We start from the raw sequence: 18,579 nt of genomic DNA, 5'->3' as shown, positions 1-18,579 counted from the left end.
TATGTTTAGATACTTTGGACCATTTTGAGGTCAAGGACAAAATTTTTACTTGCTTGGTTGGTCACTCCACCTGTAATGGTAGTAGTGACACTGGGCACTCCTTTGGCACCCTGTCAAAAAATAAAAATTAGTTATTAAGAAACAATTAATCTGGCTTGGTATCAGGGGAGCTTTTAATATTTAGTTTAACACAGATTAACACTGTGTAGCCAGTGATAAATTACATTGTGAAAGCATGAATGAGTTTAGTGAATCCACTGAAGTGGACGTCTGAGATTAAATGGTGTGCCTGTTTAGTCCCTTTTAAAATTTTCTTTATTGTTTTTTGAAGTATTTGTTGACAGCTGTTTTCTTTGGCAAGCGTTCTTAACACTCTGCTCCTCAACAGAAGAAGACCAAGCGTCTCCTAGGCAAGTCTAGTGGCAGCAGAAGCCACGCTAGCCTGACCCCAGCATTAGTGGGAAGGCAACTGAGAATTTGTACTTGTAAAGAATGAGAGGAATAGTGAAGCATTACTTTCTGTATTTACTCTGCTGCTGTTTCACATTACTGAATGCTCTTTAGGAGGAAATTAAAATCTTTCTAATGGGATGTGTGGAGCAGCAGAAGGCAGTTCCCTGGAACGAAATTAGATCTGACGGTTGGGATTTAACACACTCTCTTTTGCCAGAAGTGTGTAAGATTATTAAAGCATCACAACCTCATTTGGTCGCTTTGTAATCTGTTCTTAACCTTCATGCTGATGAGGCTATTATGTAACAACCAGTGAAGGCCAGACCTTATGTTGCTTCAGTGTGTGGGGGCCCATGCCCAGAGACCCCAGTGGGGCCAGGTGGAAAGCTGGCTGCATTTCCCCTCTTGAGATTATGTGGAAAACTTGCTTTTGGGCTGTGGGTAGCATCCTTGACCACAGAGAGGTGTATCCTAAGGTTTGCTGTATGGTGCTGTCTTATCACTGAAACACTCCTGCCTTCAGGAAGCCCATGGCAGTTCTCTTGAAAGGGACACTGGCAAACCCCTTCTCCTTCAGTACCTAAATTTTGGCTGCATACAGAAGCAGGGATGACTGCTGTAAAGAAGGTGTTTATTATTTTCATTAAATTAAAGGTTTTTCTTCAACAGAAGAAATCTTTGGTTTGACTAATCAAAAGAGGGATGTAGGTGACAGGAACAACACTTGCTGAGCTATCATTTTAGCAGAATGAAACATTGCAGCGTCCATGCACCTGTTTACTGGGAACACCTGAGGAGTGCTGTCTAAACTGTCTGTGGTCAGAGAATACCCAGCTTAAAAACCCAACAAAACCCTGGCTGTGAACGAGAGCTCTGAGCATTCCATCTCTAGTGAAATCAGAGCCAACAGTATTCTCCTCATTTAAGAGAGAATACCCTGGAGAATACTGAAGAGGGAGAAATGTTTCACCTGTCTAGATGCATCAAAATTCTGCACGGCATCTACTCGCACCTTTAACTATCTCAGTAGCTTCATCCTTCTCCACCCCACAAACTCAGACTCAGGCTAGAAGTGCTGTAGGAGCCATTTGTCAGTGTTTAGATCTCAGTTCCCATCAAAACCACACAGCAATTGAGAGGAACTAAATTCCCAAGGTCATCCATGAAAACTGCAGTTCATGCTAGTACATACCAAGTAATTCAGGCCCTTTCTCTGCTCTGTTCCTTTGCTTCATCAGGAATTGTACAATAACTTTCAATAGACAAAACCAAAGCATAATTTATTTTGCATTTGCATCTTTATTCTACAACACAAGCAACATAAATAGTTTATACTTTTTGTTTTAAAATATTTCCATTTCAGAATTCAGTCAGAATAAAATATACACAAAATACAATTTGCAAGCCAGCTGACAGTGACTGCCCAACCACTGGACACCCAAGGACCATACAAAGCTAGCGGCACAACAGGACACAGTGGACATGGGGAAGTGTTCTTCTGAAGAAGAGCAGAAAGGTAGAGGGAGGAAACATGGATGAGACCAAGGAATTGCAGATAGGTATGAACTCAGCAGAAGGTAAACCCAATGTAAGCACTTGTTTGACAAGGTAATTTGACAAGTCTCTCTTAAGAAGTACTATTGGCTGCTCCTGAATATACAGCTAGAGAGATTAAGTCCTGGGAATCATGTTTTGTGGTAAAATGCTTCCTCTGGCAGCCATCATCATGGAAATAAAATTTGATTTTGTTTTTTAAATTTTCAAACAGAAAAGACTTAGATCTTTGGTGAAATGGAGTGTCCACTCCCTTTGGCTTGCTTTCAGTTCTGGTTGAAGGGCCCATAGAAGTATGTTTGCAGTCTCACAAAAATGACAAAATGGGAGGAGGGGAAAGTGGCAAGAAGAGGAAGTGGGGGGAACTGAAAGAAGGTTCTTGCTGTTGTCATTGCACACCTTCAACCCCTTGCTCCCATCTGCTCTAGCAAACAGCATGCATGCACTACAGGGCTCTGTCACCACCGTGCTCTGCCCTTCCTGCTGCTGTCCCTTTGGTTTCGAGTCCTGTCTTCCTCTGCAGAGTGGGGGGCTCAGGTGTCACAGCCTGATTGTGGAGGAGATATTTGTCCCTTGCTTGAACCTGTGTACCTGTGCCTGTCTGCCAGCTCAGCTCTCTCACTGCAACTTGCTGCTTGTGGAACTTCACCACAGCCCAGATGGACCAAATGCATGGACAGGAAACAGGGCCCTGATGCTCCATGGGAGTCAGACAAAATTTATCAAAGTACATAAACCACCTTTTGAAAAGTGGGATGTTGGGGTAAAAGAATTGAATAGATCCTGTTGCCATGTTTCTTAATCAAAAATGCTTTCCATAAACTCAGCTCCCTGATTCAATGTGGCAGTGTAGACTATGCAAACCTCAACTTGTGATTTTGCCAAAAATTGGAATTTGAGGGATCTGGTTCCACAGGCAAGCTCATTATTGCATTAATCCAGGATCATACAGAATAGCTCCACTAATATCCACAGAATTAGGGCATTTCTTCTTCGCTCTGCTTTTAGTTTTCAGCTTGGGGACCTCTGAGCACTAAGTGAAAAGACTGATGCACACTTAGGCCATGTGTGTTTTCATTTTTTTCTTTTTAAAAAGCCAGCACTGCTGGCTTTTTAAATGTTTGGCCAAAACTGTTTGTTTAGTATCATATTAGTGTCACATATAAAGTACGTGTTCTGAGAGGAATTAGTGGAAATTACTTCTTCCTTGCAGTTGTACAACTTCTGGAGTCCCAGGCATGTTGCTGGTGAGGGCTGCTGAGACCCTTTGGTGATATCCCTATAGAAGCTCCGCTCAAATTAGGGAGGCTCAGTGAAGGGGGATCACTAGCTGCCACGTGCTTTTATCTACATTGCATAAAATCCAACATTTGTGCTTCTGTGCAATGGTAAATTGGTCCTTTACACTAAAAGAAGAGAAGCTTCTTTTGGTAAATTGATGGTATCATCTTACTTCTTTAACAATTGTGGAATGATCAGCAACTGAAAAAAACCTATTTCATATCACATACCTGGACACAGGTCTTCCCACAAATTACTGTGACTGGAGTAATGAATAAATAGCCTGCTTAGACACCTTGGATATATCTTAGTATAAAGGTGGGGGTGGGGGGGGAAGGAAGCACTTCACTTCTTTTGTGAATTAAAAACAATTTAGCACTAAGAAATGGCATTTATTTCTAGAATGGATTGCTGAAGGTGACAATAGCCAAACCACATGCACAATTTCTCAACAGGCTTCTATACAGATGAGCTAAGTGAAAAATAAATCACTTTGGCTTGCTGGATCTGTACAAAAGTGAGGGTTCTAGTTTTGCAGTACGGGGCTGTGTGCTGGTTCCCGTGGAATTTTCAAGCAGGAGGTGTATGGAGGACAGCAGCAGAGAAGGTGACACAAAGAACTTTCCAGGATTCCCCCTTTCCTGAGGACTTGTGAACCTGTATGTAGGGATTGAAGAATTCAAGGACTGAGTCCTGAGTATTAAAGATCCCTAGCTACTTAACTTCCATCGATTTTGACAGCTTTGGCACTTTGAGTGTGGGCCCAAGCTGTGAAGAAAGGTACAAAGTGGAGGCAGAAAATGGAGCTGGACTCTGCTTTCTAACTTGTTTGCAACTTGGTTTCATGCCAGTGCTGTGCTGGGCTCTGCAGTGTTGATACCAACACTGAGATGCTGCTATACAAAGCACAGGTGAAGATGGCACATGGTACTTAGAGGTGGGGGTTTTATCTTTGGTGAGTGAGGATTTGTCAGTGACTTTTACATAAAGGTTTAAATTTTAAACAAAACTTGAAACTCAAACTGAAAGGGAAAGCACCTTACAAGTCACAGGTGTAAACTGTGCTTGGCCTTGACACGAGCAAGCCACAGTGCAGATGACATAAACTTTTAATCTGTGATGAGGCAAAAGCTGTGTTGCCTGTGCTGGGAGATGTACAAGGAAAGTATTGCCCAGGTCTGTATAAATCTTTTTCTAATAATTATTTCTATATGGTAAATTAAGTCAGTTGTTCTCAAATGAGTGTTTATCCCTAGGAAAGTATTAAATCTTTATTTTAACATCATAAAGGCATGAAGGTATGTTACACAAGAGATAGGGGTGGTAATTCAATGGCTGCTGAATGCTCAGAAAAGGTACCAAAATAACTGTGTTAACCATTGCTGGTGTGACACAAATATGTAACACAGCAGATAAGCATATTACTAATGTGGATAGCTGTCTGAAAATATGCTGAATGCCCAGAATATGGCAGTGATTGGAGCCACAGGTATCTGTACATATACATGTCAATCATCTCATATGACTGCATATGTTCACAGTGCAGAATGAAGTGCAAACATATGCAATGACCTGAGACCATGTAAGTTGGGGTCAAACCCTGCCCCTGTTCTGTAGGAAAAGGATTGCATTCCTGATGAGTGCTCTGCTTTTCTCAGCTTTAAATATTTGCACAGTGATGAGCTATTTCATGTGCTTAAACGTAGTTGATGCTGGGCAGCAGCAACTTTCTCTGCAGGCAACTGCCTACGAGATTTGAAAATGAGATGTCCTTGCCTCTGCTGCCTGTGGTGGCCCTGAGGAGGGCAGTGTGAATTAGGCAAAGGCAGCAGAGGTGCAGCTCTGGTACCTGAGAAGGATGTCAAGCTACCACATCTTCTTTTTTAAAGCATTTCAGTTGAGCAAAATTTACTGGGCAATCATTTTTAAAAACAACTGGCCAATTCAATAGAAAAAACCAAACCCAACTCCTATAGAAATTTATGTGACAAAAAAAGTAAGGGCAAGAAAAGAGAAGAATGTGGTCATTAACCAAGGCAAAGAGAAAGAGCAAGCTCAGACTGTAAAGCAAAGAGACTGGTTTGCTCAAGGCTCAAATGAAGGGTTCAACAGTAAAACTGCCAATACCCTGCCATGCAAGAGGTTACAGAGCTAACAGGATTTGAATGGGATACACGAGTGAATACACATATGGATACAAGGAACACTACTGCTACTGACTGAGCTGCTTCCCCACTCACAAGCAGAAAGCAGAAAAGCCACTGTAGCATGGACATGACTGGGGTGGGCAGTGTAGGGAATTCCCCTTCTGAAGCTTAGGACAGGCTGATCCAGCCCCCTTTTTCTGGGACTGTTCTGACAGATTTCTCCTTTGGGTTAAAAGCTTGCTTTATGAGGTCTGAAGGCATCATGCTGGCACTCATGAGCCATGAAACAGACCACATGGGACCTATGAAATGGTGATGTCACACATTTATTATTCTACTTCTTTGGGGCTTACTGATGTCTATAGCTAAACTAGCAGAAAATTTGCTGAGACTCTGATGAACCAACTAATTTTTTTATTTGTTTATGTTTTGAAGGTGCATCAGAAAGCTTTAGCTTCTACATCTCATGGTTGTGGTTACTGAAGTGGCCATGGGCCACTCTCCTCACCTGGTTAGCATTTTATACACACAAGGAAAAGGAAGAGCAGCACATGCTGAACTTTGCTCTGTAAATTGCTCTGTGAATAATTGCTGCTTCAAATATTCCTTCTCCCCTCCTTCTAAATTACATTTCTGGAATTATTCAAAGTTACTTATGACCTTTTAGGGAGGGGTCTTAATGAGCAGAGGCACTGAGGGTGACAATGGGCACTTAGTGCATAATTTGAAGGACAAAGCTCAAAACAGGCCAACAGCAACACAGAAAATTTACTTGTCCTCATTTTCCAATTTGGTATTTGTAATGTAAATAGCTAAAATGAAATTACATTTTAGGTCAAGATGGTGGCTAATCAGGTAACACTAGGTTATACTGTGTTCATGAGCTTGAGGGAAGTGGTGGTAATGGTATTGGCACTCCTAAAGTTTTTTTTTTACTGATTAACAGAAGGATTTTGTATTGCAACCATGGTGTCTCCTAGATTGTAGGACCTCTTCTGTAGTCCTGAATGATTTCACTGGTACTATCAATTTTATTTCTCCTACATAATTTAGGAATTTGCTTTAGTTTTAGATCAGTACAGCAAGGATCTGCATCCATTCAATGCATTTATAATGAAAACCATCAGAGTTGGCTGCTTTGAATATGGTTTATTATTCTGATTTCTGTCGTTGCCTAATTAATGTACTGCTTTAAATGCAGCTCTGTATAGATGCCAAATAAAAACCTGAACAAAAAATGTAACCACACTTTCACTCTACCTAAAGATGTATAAGAAAGACATGGCAACAGAAATCAAACTATGCTACTGCTCTCCCAGATACCAAAGCATAATCTAACCTGTCCCTGAGGAAGTATTAAACTGTTGGGGAAAAACTGACAATTGAAAACATTGCTAAATTAGTAATTAATAAAGTCAGTTTAGGTGGTAGAAAAGAGGTGTTTTTTACAGAATTTTAATGTCTTTTAAACAATTTAGCATAGGAAACTTTTTAAAGAAAGAGAAACAGCATGACTGGCACTACAGAAAGTTATGGGACAAATACTTCCTGCACAAGACTAGCAGGTGACAAATGGGAAGTAGGCAATGGAGGGAAAAGGCAGGAAGATAGTGTCAGACTCTGTAAACAAAGCAGCTTGGGAGATGGCTGCTCAGTGGAGCTTCTTGGCTCCCTCTGTTTTTTAGGTTTAAGATGCTAAAAGCAGTTGGTTTTGCAAAATCCAGGCCTTACATAAAGAGATGACTTTCTTAGGATGCTTTGGAGCAGGGACTGAAGCTGTATATTTAGTTGGCATGCACATTTTAAAAGCCTTGGGAGAACAGCATTGAGGGGTCACCCAAAATTAAAATAAATTCGTTTTCAACAAGTTATCAACAAATGATATAGCATGGGAGTATGAGATGAAATGTCCCAAGGGCTGTGACATAACTTGTGCAGCAAGGTAACCCTTGCTTTGTATAGTGTGAAAAGCATCACATATGCATCTGACAACACAATAGTCAATCCTCCCCCTTCTCCTCTCTCTTACTAATAACAGCAAATTGCAATAGTCCCAATAGGAGTGCTGCATGGAGGGGGGATGTACCTCCATGAGGATCTGTCTTTTTCTATTTACAGCAGCAGACAAGAAATGAGAGAGAAACAGGAAATATACCTCCCTTTCATACCATTTTCCATCTTCCTTCAGCTCCAAGTGCAGTGACATTTAACCAAGGTGATAAGGGTGTTCCTGGCTACAGCAGCTTTATGTAAGCAAACTTAAATTTCCAGTAGAATAACAGCTGCAGGGGTGCTTAAACTGGAACATTTTACTCTGCTTGAATGCTGGATACTGGCACATGCTGGTATTTGCTGTGGTGTGTCTTCCTCACAGCTTCACAGGTAAGAGCAAAACAAACTTCCCTTTTGCCCTTAGAGGGAATTAGACATGTGGCAAAATGCTCAGCTGTAGGCATAGGGGAAGAGGCAGCCAGGGTGGTGTTGCAGAGAGGGCAGTTTGACAGTGCCATTTCTCTTTGAGCAATACCCCATAAGAGCAATGAAAGGATCAATAGTCTGGGCTTGGTTCACCCATTTTAGACCTGGGATTCTTTAGCTACTCCAAATGTGACTACAAAGGCTCCTCTCGGAGCAAAATAAATTTCCACTTTCGCTAGTGAGCAACACATTTAGTTACTACAATAATCTTTAGCTGGCTATCCTCTCTCATGCCAATTTTTGAAGGGAAGATGTTACCCTAAAAAATGTCACCTTCTTACTTGTCCTATAGCCCCACCTTTCCACTGACTTGGATTTATTCATTTATTTTCTACGTTAAATAGGTTTACTGACTTGGTTTGACACCCCCATGACAGCTGCACTCACAGCTAACTTCAAGTGTGGAAGTTCTGCTGCAGTTTCTGGTGGCTCCCACTGCTGCAAATTTGAATTGAAATGAAGGCTATGAAATGCATCTCTTCTGGTAGGAGTCTGATTTACAGACAAGTTCTGGGTTCTGGGGCCGTGCCAGATCCTCTAAACAGACTTATGCTTTGCCTCCTTTGCTAGTGTGAGTGAGGGACACACAATCTCAGGTGGACAGACAATATAAATTGACAAGCTGGTTGTTTCTTAATTTCTCACCAACAAATAGGCAATTAATGAACCCCAAGTGCTTCTTTGCTGTATACCTTGAATGTCTTCTGCCCTTTGCATCAGAGCACAGCTTGGTTTAAATGATGATATCGTAAACTCGGCCCACTCTTCCCAGCCATTCCCGTACTGCCTGGCGGACACGGATATCTGTCACGTGGCAAGTCAGCTGGCTGATACAGGGAAACACTGCTGGCTGCAGGGCTGTGAAAGTTTGGTCTGGCAGAGCCTGAATCTGGTTGAGAACTGTCAGCACCATGTTGGTCCACGCCTACAAAGAAATTGGATTAAAAAAAACCTTTTAAGAAGACCTTTCTAAATAGGTGAGCCCAGTGGTTGAGGCAGAGAATAAGGTATCTGGTGGCTGCAGCCTCATGAAGCAGACTGAGTAATGCCAGCATATTCATTTAATGTTCCTAAATCACCTGACTTTGTATTGCAGGTATCATGCTTGCCCTTTGCTTTTTTTTTGTCCCACAGTGAACAAAACCTGTCAAGTTTGATGCTATCACTGATTTGTTCACTTGGACATGCAAACAACAAGCTTTTGTTTAGTAAAAGAACCCATTATTTTTCTCTGGAATTACAAAAAATCCCATTCTTAAGTACAAAAGCAATGTGTCAAGCAGCATAGCATTTTCAAAAGCCTCCAGTGGGCTACAGCCCATAGCAGTAAGCAATGAGTTTGCTGTAGGTTGTCAGTTCTCAGGATTAAGGGCAGCTTTAGCCCCAGTCATAGAAGCACTCTTGACAGCTGAACTAGTATATGCCTGATGACACCTCCCTGAAAACTGACTTTCTTTTAATAGGGCAGAATCAGGTTTTTATTAATTCCAGCTCCTAAAGAATCAGTCCTCATCAGGAGGACTTCATTATATTATACAATATTTAACAAAAATATTATAATAATGTAAAAAAATGTATAGGTATGTTACCTGTATCTGGGCCTCTGCATCCCTAATAGATATATTCAGGGAGCTGACTGTGGACCCTGAACGGGGTCTCTTCTCTTGTCTCAGGATCTCTGGACCAGCACTGAATGAATGCCTCATTTGACCTTGATCTAGAAGATGTTGAGGCCGCTGGAGTACAGGTGAGTCTGGCCCTCTTGAACCCAGGAGTTCCCCTTTCTTTTCCACTTTGACCTCTTTGGTGAAGGATGTCATTGCCTGTTGCTGCTTTCTCTTCTTGTATTCTGTCATAAACTTGGAAATGGTTTTGTCAGTGGCTATGGTGTAGATTTTGTTACCAGCACTCTCCCACCATTCCTTTTTCTTGGTTTGCTCTTTTTTTTCTGGTTTAGGACTCAGGGGTGGGGGTAGCAGCAATATTTCTCCACTCCCTCCTCGAGGTGTCAAGCTGTCTCCCAGCTGGTCCCTGATTTGACTTCGGTCATCTTCTGATGGTGTGTCCTTTCCAGACAGCCCTCCAGTTGATGGGGTGGAGGTTTCTGAATGAAAAGATGGTAAAATGAAGAAAGAGTCACCTTTGAACACTGGAGGCTCCTCTACATTGTTCTCCAGGTCCAGATGCATTTGGATGTAGTTGTTGCACAGTTCCATGCAGAGCTTGTGAAGCCGCTTGATCAGCCACCCCCAGTCTGCATTGCTGACCGGCTGGACGCTCAAAGATGGGATTCGAGCCCTCCACTGCCTCTTCTCCTTCCCTCGTGGGGGACTGACCTGGGCAGTTTCTTCAAATATGTCTTCATCCTCTGAAGAACACTGCTGTGATGAGTCTGTGCTTCTCTCATCATCTTCGAAGAGGATCTTTTTCACTTGCTCTGCAGTGATGTTCTCCTGGTTTGTCAGGATTGCACAAACCAAGGCATGGAAGTAGATGTTGAAGCTCATTGCTGACTGGCGATACAAGTTGGCAGCTCCACCAATGCCGGACACTTTTTTCAACAAACACTTCAGCCCAGGTCTGGTGTCAAACTCTCTGGCTGTTCTGTAGGAGTCCAGGAGTAAGTCAAAGATGACAGCCAGGTTTTGCATGGAGATGTACCTGAGAAAACCAGCCAACTTGTTTTCTGGTACTTGTATTGCCATTTTCTCCTCCAAGTTAGAAGGGCCTTTCACAAATTCTTCCAGTAAGATGTCATATAAATTCTGGAGCAGTACTTGGTGGGACAGCAAACTCACCACTATTGTTCTGAAAGGAATACTTGGTAAACCAAGCATGGAAGGGAAAAAAAAAAATCACAGAATATTAAAATGGTGCATTGTGCTTGTACTAAGAATAAAAGCACACTAAGATATTTCAGCCTGCTATATCTGAGGAATTTATTAACACACAAATTATTCTTCCACCAACATGTCAGACAATCTTTATTTTGCCATGAAAAATTGGGGCCAAAACTAGTCTACTACTCAGTTTCCATTTCCACTAATGCCCAGGAGTATTTCTTAAAAATAAACCATGAAGAGGTATCAAACTAATAAAGAAACATGTACAGAAACATCAGCAGTGCAATGCAGCATGCAAAGAAGCTGAAGTCTGGCTGAAGGCACATTTCACTGCTTGCTCTTAAGACTTCAACTTGAACACTGAGAGCCTAGCATGGACATATCTATTCCTAACCCTGATCCTCACATACGATATTGGGTGATTCTTAGCTGTGCTCCTGTTAGAGAGATGCTGGGAGTTGTTTTAGCCCTCACTGATGTTTGATTTGCACAGAGGACACAGCAATGGTAAATACCTCTGACCAAAGTTTTCAAGTCTTTCACCAGTAAATAACACTGAGACTCTTACAGGCAAGCAAGGCTTGGAAAAAAGACAGAATTGTTGTTTGGTATCTCATGGATTTCAAATTATAAACCAATCTTAAAGTCTATTATTAAACTTAACTTAAGGTCTTTTAAAAAGGTCTTTATGTAAGATTACAGGACAATGTTCTAAATGAAGCTGATCCACATAATAATACTTGGTTTGATGTGATGGGTCAAGTTTTATTTAGCACAGCTATCAAGTAAGGAAGAGATTTTTCAGTTTGCTTGCAATACTGAAGTTTTAGATCAATTCAAAGGAAATCTTCATGTAACATGAGAAGTTCAGTTGTAGACCTTTGACACTTTTTGTTGCAAAAATGATTCTGCTTTCATTAAACAACTTTCAAAAGAGTTTGGGAACACCAAAACAAAAAGCCAATTTTTAAAAATTTTTTTGAGAAATCCTATCAAAACCCAATTTTCAGAATACAACATTTTTTTAAAAAGTTCAGGCAAAACTGTTATTCAGTTACATTCCCTGTGTCACTTTGCCTACCATGACACAGCTGATACATCTGTAAAATTTAGTAGTCTTATTATTTGACAGTGATAAAATGTTAATGATTAGCACATACAGTTGAGCTCTTTATGGGGAAGTAGTTTTCTGCTGTAAAAATCATTAGAGGCTCTGACTCAAAAAAGCTCTTAAGAGCATGTATAAAGTTAAATGAGAGCTTGCAGTGATTTCAAGCAACTAATCCTGTTCCAAAAGCAGGGTCAGGAATGAAGGAGATCTGCTTTCCTTGTAATAGCCAAAAAAGCAATTTACAAGGACAGTAAAAAGTACTGCTCAATCCCAAAAGAAACTGGTAGAGACTTACAGGTGAAAACACAATGTCAAAGCTGGTTAAGGATAGTATTTTCTTACTCTGTTCAAAGTCTCAAACTGAAATATATGATTATTTTTCAGGAAGAAGAAAAGCTCCCTTACCCCAGCTTCCTGTGAAACGATGCAGCATTAAGGAAACAAAATCAAAAGGGAGAAGTGAAACCCTGCTAAGGTTAAAGTAAAACTTTTGGAAAGGCCACATTTACTATCATGCATGATTGCCATATTACTGCACTGCTGTAGCAAATAATATGAAAACCGTGGCACAGTCAACTTGTGAGCTGTGTTTTGATGAAAAAATGAGCATTGCTGGGACAACACTTGGCTATGGGCATATACACCTTTAGCAGCTGGTTGGACAAAGAGCAGTGTGAGAGCATTCAGAGTTTGCATTAATTGCAAGCTTTATTTATTTGTTTAAAGACAAGCAAGACCCTTGCTGCCCTTACAAACACAGCCCATTAGATTGCATGGCCTTAAGTGTTATGAGAGGTGAATATTCCAGTCTTTTGCTTTGCATTCATAGCAACAAGAAGAATGACCTGCTAGCCTTTGGATAAAGTAGAAATTTTCCCCTATAAAGGAGTTTAGTACGGTTTAAGCTTTCTTTGTCTCTGTGCAGGAGCCTGTTCTCTGATGGTGAGGCAACAGAGCTCCTGCTCTCAGGGGAAAACTTCCGTACAGCAGTGTAAGAATAGAGACATCTTGCATGGCCTTTCTTCTTGTCCATCCAAAGAAGGACCATCACATGGTGGCTCCTTGCTGCAAGCAATAGTTTAGATTTGAGTGGTATAAACCCATGTTCGGTGTCTCGCAAAAGACAATGTCATGCAATTACGTGCCTTGCAATGCAAACACAAACCCTGAATGCAGAATTCTGATTCTTGGCCCAAATGATGGTATAGCAGTTGTTTAAACAACCATGTGCAAGCAAAAGGAAATACTCTTTCACAGGATCAGACTGTAGGCAAACAGAGGAGTTTCTCAGGTGGTAACATAACAGAAAGACTTCAAAAAAAATAATGTGCCAAGCAAAAACAACACTCCCTAGCTCAATGTTGACAGCTTTGCAGTTTTGGATGTGGTCTCTTCAGTTTATAATGGCCCAGTTCATCCATTACCTTTTTCTACCTTCTTAACCAAGTAATACTGAATTTAAAAGACCCTTAGTGAAGTAGACATTGAATTTGCTAGCTGTCTCTAAAACCACAACAGCGTCACAAAACCTAATTTGATCAGTGTATTCGTTTTTGTTGATGAGCCCTATGGGGAGGTATGATTTACCAGGCTCAGTTCACATTTCTTCCTGTTCAGCAATATTTTTATCTTGCTTTTAGTGACACAGTGTCTTCCTTGGAAGATATTTTACCTTCTCTGGTTATGCCCATTTGGTTTCTTATCTGGTGGCAGGTCAATGATGAGCACACATGACTGGGCATGTTCAAACCCTTCCTTGTTGCTAGGGGTTTTAGGGGAGCATTGAGTCTCCAGCATGAAGACCTAGAAAGCAACAAGTTACATAAAAAAATCAGTTTAGCACTTGCAGGGGGTCTGGGGTGGGGGAGGGGTTGGGAATAGGATTTCCTGCAGTGTGAAATACCTGTCATTCTGAATTATTTTACCGTGACAGAGAGAATGCAAGGTATCCCCCCAGGCAGACCTTTCTGGAGTATGCTACTTTGGTTAAACAGCAATGAGCTGCCTCCAGACATCCAGCGGGGTGCAGGGCAAAGGACAGACATATTTTTCTTTGAACTTTTTTAAGGCATAACACCAAATACCAAACCAAGCTTTCTGCTGTCTGTAGGCTTCTATCTGAAAGCACCGTGTACAGTGGAGACAAGGACCTGTTTGCAGTTAGCCAGCTGCACCTAGAAAGGCTGGTTGTTGGAAGGATTATTTTCAGCCCATGAAGAGAAGAGAGACACCTAATATGCAACCCTTTCGGGGTGTGCTGTGATTTAACCACAGACAGCAACTAAATACCAAACAGCCACGAATTTACCACACCCCACACCCCATCCCTCTCAAGGATGGGGAGGGGAATCAGGGAAAAAAGATAAACCCCATGGGTTGATATAAGAGTGGTTTAATAATTTACATAAAATACAGTAGTATCAACCACCACCATCACAAAAAGGGCAACAACAAAAAAAAAAAACCACAAAAATAACCAAAAAAAAGAGAGAAAAAAAGAGAGGGAAATAAAACTTGTGCAGTACAGTTGCTCATCACCCAATGACTGATGCCCAGTCTGTTTCTGAGCAGCCCCTGCCAGACAACTGCCCTCATTTACATACTGAGCATGACACTCTTTGGTATGGGATATCCCTCTGGCCAGTCTCCATCAGCTGTCCTGGCCATGCTCCCCCCCAGACTTCTCATGTCCCTCCTTCCTGGCAGAGGATGAAAAACTGAATGGTCCTGGACCTAGTGTAAGCACAACTCAGCAACAACTAGAACATCAGTGTGTTATCAACCTTATTCTCAAACCACAGCACTGTACCAACTACTAGGAAGAAAATTAACTCCATCCCAACCAAAATCAGTTCAGTGGGAAACAGGGAAAAAACTCTCAATTGCTGTGGTTTTGTTTTGTAGCTTCATAGCTGTAGCAAATCCTCACTGCAGAGGACTCAGAGAGTGCCACTGGTAGTGTCTACAAGAAAAGTATTAATGTTACATTCCCTGCTTTCTTGAGTTCTGCATCTTTAAAACTTAATTTAAAACACATTTTCTATTCAAACAATGTCTGCCACTACCACATTATTTGGGATCACCAGTCCTGGTCTGTGTGTCTCAGATTTTCAAGCAGCATCAGAGTATGATTTATCAAGTCAGAAATTGACACCAAACATCTGCTGGCTGTTTTAATCTATCTGCTTTCCCAGGCTGAAACTGTCATATGGTATTTACAGTTTTATGGTACCCTGCAGGTCATTAGGTTCAGTCTGCCGTATTTCAAAGAACTTGTTCCATATAACCACTTTCATAGAATGAATAACCTTCATTGTAGTCAAAAGAACCCTAAGAAGGTTCCAAGTTTGCTCTGCTGATTCTGGTTAGGAGTTAGTGAATCATTTGTTAAATGTCAGCATTATCCCCTAGTTCCCAGTAACCCTTTTTCTTCTTTGCCTATAAATTCCTAGGTATTTATAGAGAAAAATGCTTAGATAGATTAATCAGATCTTGTTTTCCTATTTTCATATCACCCTCTCTGCTCTAGTGCAATTTTTGTCCTTTGAATTTATCATTCCTTAACAAAATATTCAGAAATCTATGTGACATTCTTGATGAGGATTCACAGTAACACTATTTCCCTTTCTCTATCAGAAACATCTCCACTGATGTATGCTATCCTGGCAATTTTTAAAATTACATTACACAGCAGGCTCATTGTCAGTCCTCTCTAGATATCCATGCATTTTTTCCCACCCTGTAAACAAATTCCTGTTTACAGAACAACAGTTCTGAGGTTTTCTTCTTTTTTTTTCCCCTAGTTTTTGCTAATTTTTCTGAATACTACTATTAGACAATTGATGTTAACCTGGTGATGAGAAAGTCTTTGCCTGTAGGGTTTGTGAGGAAGATGGTGTAAAAAATACACCTTCATAAAGAAAACTCCAAGTTTAAAAGGTTTTCTGACTTCCCCTGAAACACCTGTCAGTACCTGCTGTGCCATAGCTCTGATCCTCCAATACTCAGCTTCAGCACTTGGTGAGAGGGAGGGGGCTGCCACCTTCACTTCACAGGCATCTCCACTGAAGCTTTCAGTACCACTGTGGAAATAGCCCAACAGGTTCTACAGAGAGACACAACATCAGAATTTCACTGTGCAGTCAACAAATGACTGTAGCCATGTCCAGCCTGTTTGTGTGAAATACAAAGTTCAGTGATCTTTGCCACTCCCACCAGCTGCTCGCCTGCCATCTAAAATTAATATATACAATGGAAAGGCAGTTTTTAAGGATGCTGGTCTGCAAAGACTTCACAGGATTTTTTGTTTGCAAAACAGACAGTGAATTGAAAACTAGGCTATAAGGTGCATGCAGCTACAGCAAAGAAACATTGTCTTCTACCTAGTTTTTGTAAATCCAGAGGAAGAAATTGATCAAAAGGGAAATTTTCACCTATTGAACTCTTCTGATTTCATACTGGCAAGGCAATTTAAAATAAGTTTGAACTGAAAGCTACTAGTGTGGTCTGTATACATTTAGAAAAACTGATTTCAACCTCCACGTTGATCTAACATGTTTAATTGTGAGTTGACAAATTATCAACTTGTCAAAAGTTAGTGCATCCACTGTATGATTACATTTTGACTGACAGCAAAATGGCAGTTTTACCTTTACTGGCTCCAGAGTGGCAGAGAATGCATCCTGCAAGGCACAACATGCAAGCCGCCACATCTCTTCAGTGAAAACAGGCCCTGCTGTCACCAACACATACCTGCAAGGACACAGGAAAATGTTACCACGTTCAAGAAGGAACTAGACAATTCTTACTCCTAAAGGGAGAAGGCTGAAAATCCCCTTTGGAAGTATCCAAAGCTAAGCTGGATGGGGCTTTGAGCAACTTGGTCTAGTGGAAAGCTCTCTGCCCATGGCAGGGGAGTTGAAACAAAGTGATCTTTAAGGTCCCTTCCAACCCAAACCATTCTATGAGTCTATGAAAACAGAACAAAAGGCTTACTCAGTAGCTAGCTAATGTTATACAATCTCCTCAGGTGTTATCCTGACCTATTTTCGTAATTACATTATAGTTTTGACTTTTTTTCTCCTTTGCTTTTCCTCTTTAAGTAGACATCTTGCCACAAGAACCACACACTTTGTAACTGTATAAATGCAGTGTTTACTTTGATTATGACTGTAATGACCCGAAGACTGAGAAAGGTGCTAATCACCTCTAAAGACCTGTGAATGCCAGGAGAAGACCTTTTTTCTTAAGGATCAATTATTGACTAACTATACGTAAGTAATGTGCAAGTGCTTTTTCTGAGAATCATACATGCAGTAATGCCTAAAATCACAGGTTCTGAGGCACACTGAAAACAGCCAGAAAAGGTTAATGACTGTAAAATCCATTATTCCCCTAAAAAGACCTAAGACATATTGTAGACTTCTTTTGAGATGTTAACCAACTTATCAGTCCACAAGTTCTTCAAAGACATAGACATGTTTTTTGAATGTGCTAAGAGTGAACAGATTGGGTTACCTGATACAGGAGCAGCCAACTCTGGAAATAATTTCTGTCGGTTCTGCTACACAGGCTACCAGTAACTTGAAAAGATCTTTCAACATAGTATTGATCATATTTTCATAGCCAATATCTATAAGGAAAAAACACAGACTGATTTTAACATCATTGCCTTTACATTATAATTAGAGATAAACAGTCTTGCTACACTTACTGTTATTCAGAGAATTTGCAAAACCAAATGCTTTTTATGCAGCTATTGAAACACGCATCACATCAAGCTGAAAGAAGAACAATCCTTTTTAAGTTAACAATATAAAATGTCTGAACTGAAGTGGTACAGGAGAAATTATCTTAGATCCTGTTTCTGATATTCTAGTTCCTTATGATTAAAGTCTCTGTATCTTCTTTTGGGAATATACTAAAGATTATGATCTTTTAATTTTGAAGATAGCCCTGCTCTGAGAAGGAGCCTGGTCTAAATAACTTCCATAAGTGTCTTACAAATTTTTTCCCCATAATTCTAAACCCTATGAAGAAAAATAAATCCCAATCAGAAATTTTTAACTCTCCTCCTATTTTATGCCAGAGCAACCAAAAAAGCAATGGAACCACCTCCTCAAGTAGCTATTCAGCAACAGGTCACTGATGACAGTAGATACGACACTACAATGACATACCTGAGTGTATGAAATTCTGAATGTGCTCCACTACAAGTTCACTGGAAAGGCCAATGGCATGCTTGAAATTAGAAGATGCCACATCCCAGTAAGAGTGGTCACCATGGCTGCGATGGAGCCAAAGAGACATCGTGGGAAGAAGAAGATGTACAACTGCATAAATGCCAAATCCTGGTCCTTAAAATAAACACAATAATGGTTGTATGTACTTGCTTACAAAGCCTTCATGCTCAGTAAATTTGCTAACTTGTTCCAAGCTGAAGCCTGAGGTAATGCTGAAGGAAAGAGGTTCTGAAACTTTTTTGTGGGATGAGAGTGGCAAAATTTGGATGTAGTTATGAGGTACATTTAGCCAACTGTTTACCTGCAGTCTTTCCCAGCAGATCTGCAGGATTGTGTAATTTTCTCCTCCATTTGCTAGACACGAAGCAAACATTTTCTGTGGCTAGCACATCGATAGAGTACCACACCTCTTTATTGTGCAATTAATTTAAGTATATGTTCAATATGCTCTTACAAGTTGCCTTTTATCA

At 40.7% G+C, this 18,579-nt stretch overlaps 1 protein-coding gene across 4 annotated transcripts in view; it reads right to left on the bottom strand.

Annotated features, from left to right (window-relative positions):
• ARFGEF3 (ARFGEF family member 3) overlaps positions 1-18,579 on the bottom strand; it is a 110,137-nt gene that overhangs the window by 9,295 nt on the left and 82,263 nt on the right. For 3 of the 4 annotated variants that reach the window (XM_059841812.1, XM_059841815.1, XM_059841814.1), the window contains 7 exons: positions 18,047-18,223; positions 17,385-17,499; positions 16,517-16,619; positions 15,841-15,972; positions 13,540-13,670; positions 9,503-10,733; positions 1,733-8,838 (listed from right to left, as the gene is read on the bottom strand). In XM_059841812.1, the coding sequence (XP_059697795.1) occupies positions 8,647-8,838; positions 9,503-10,733; positions 13,540-13,670; positions 15,841-15,972; positions 16,517-16,619; positions 17,385-17,499; positions 18,047-18,223 (2,081 nt within the window). In that variant the 3' untranslated portion in view covers positions 1,733-8,646. Of the gene's footprint in view, positions 1-1,732; positions 8,839-9,502; positions 10,734-13,539; positions 13,671-15,840; positions 15,973-16,516; positions 16,620-17,384; positions 17,500-18,046; positions 18,224-18,579 lie in introns of those variants that run through there. The other variant, XM_059841813.1, reaches the window with a different exon arrangement.

This window comes from Haemorhous mexicanus, chromosome 3, assembly GCF_027477595.1.
Source record: "Haemorhous mexicanus isolate bHaeMex1 chromosome 3, bHaeMex1.pri, whole genome shotgun sequence".
Classification (NCBI taxonomy): Eukaryota; Metazoa; Chordata; class Aves; order Passeriformes; family Fringillidae; genus Haemorhous; species Haemorhous mexicanus.
Note: the sequence above shows the minus strand (reverse complement) of the source record. Positions and strands in the feature narration are given on the sequence as shown.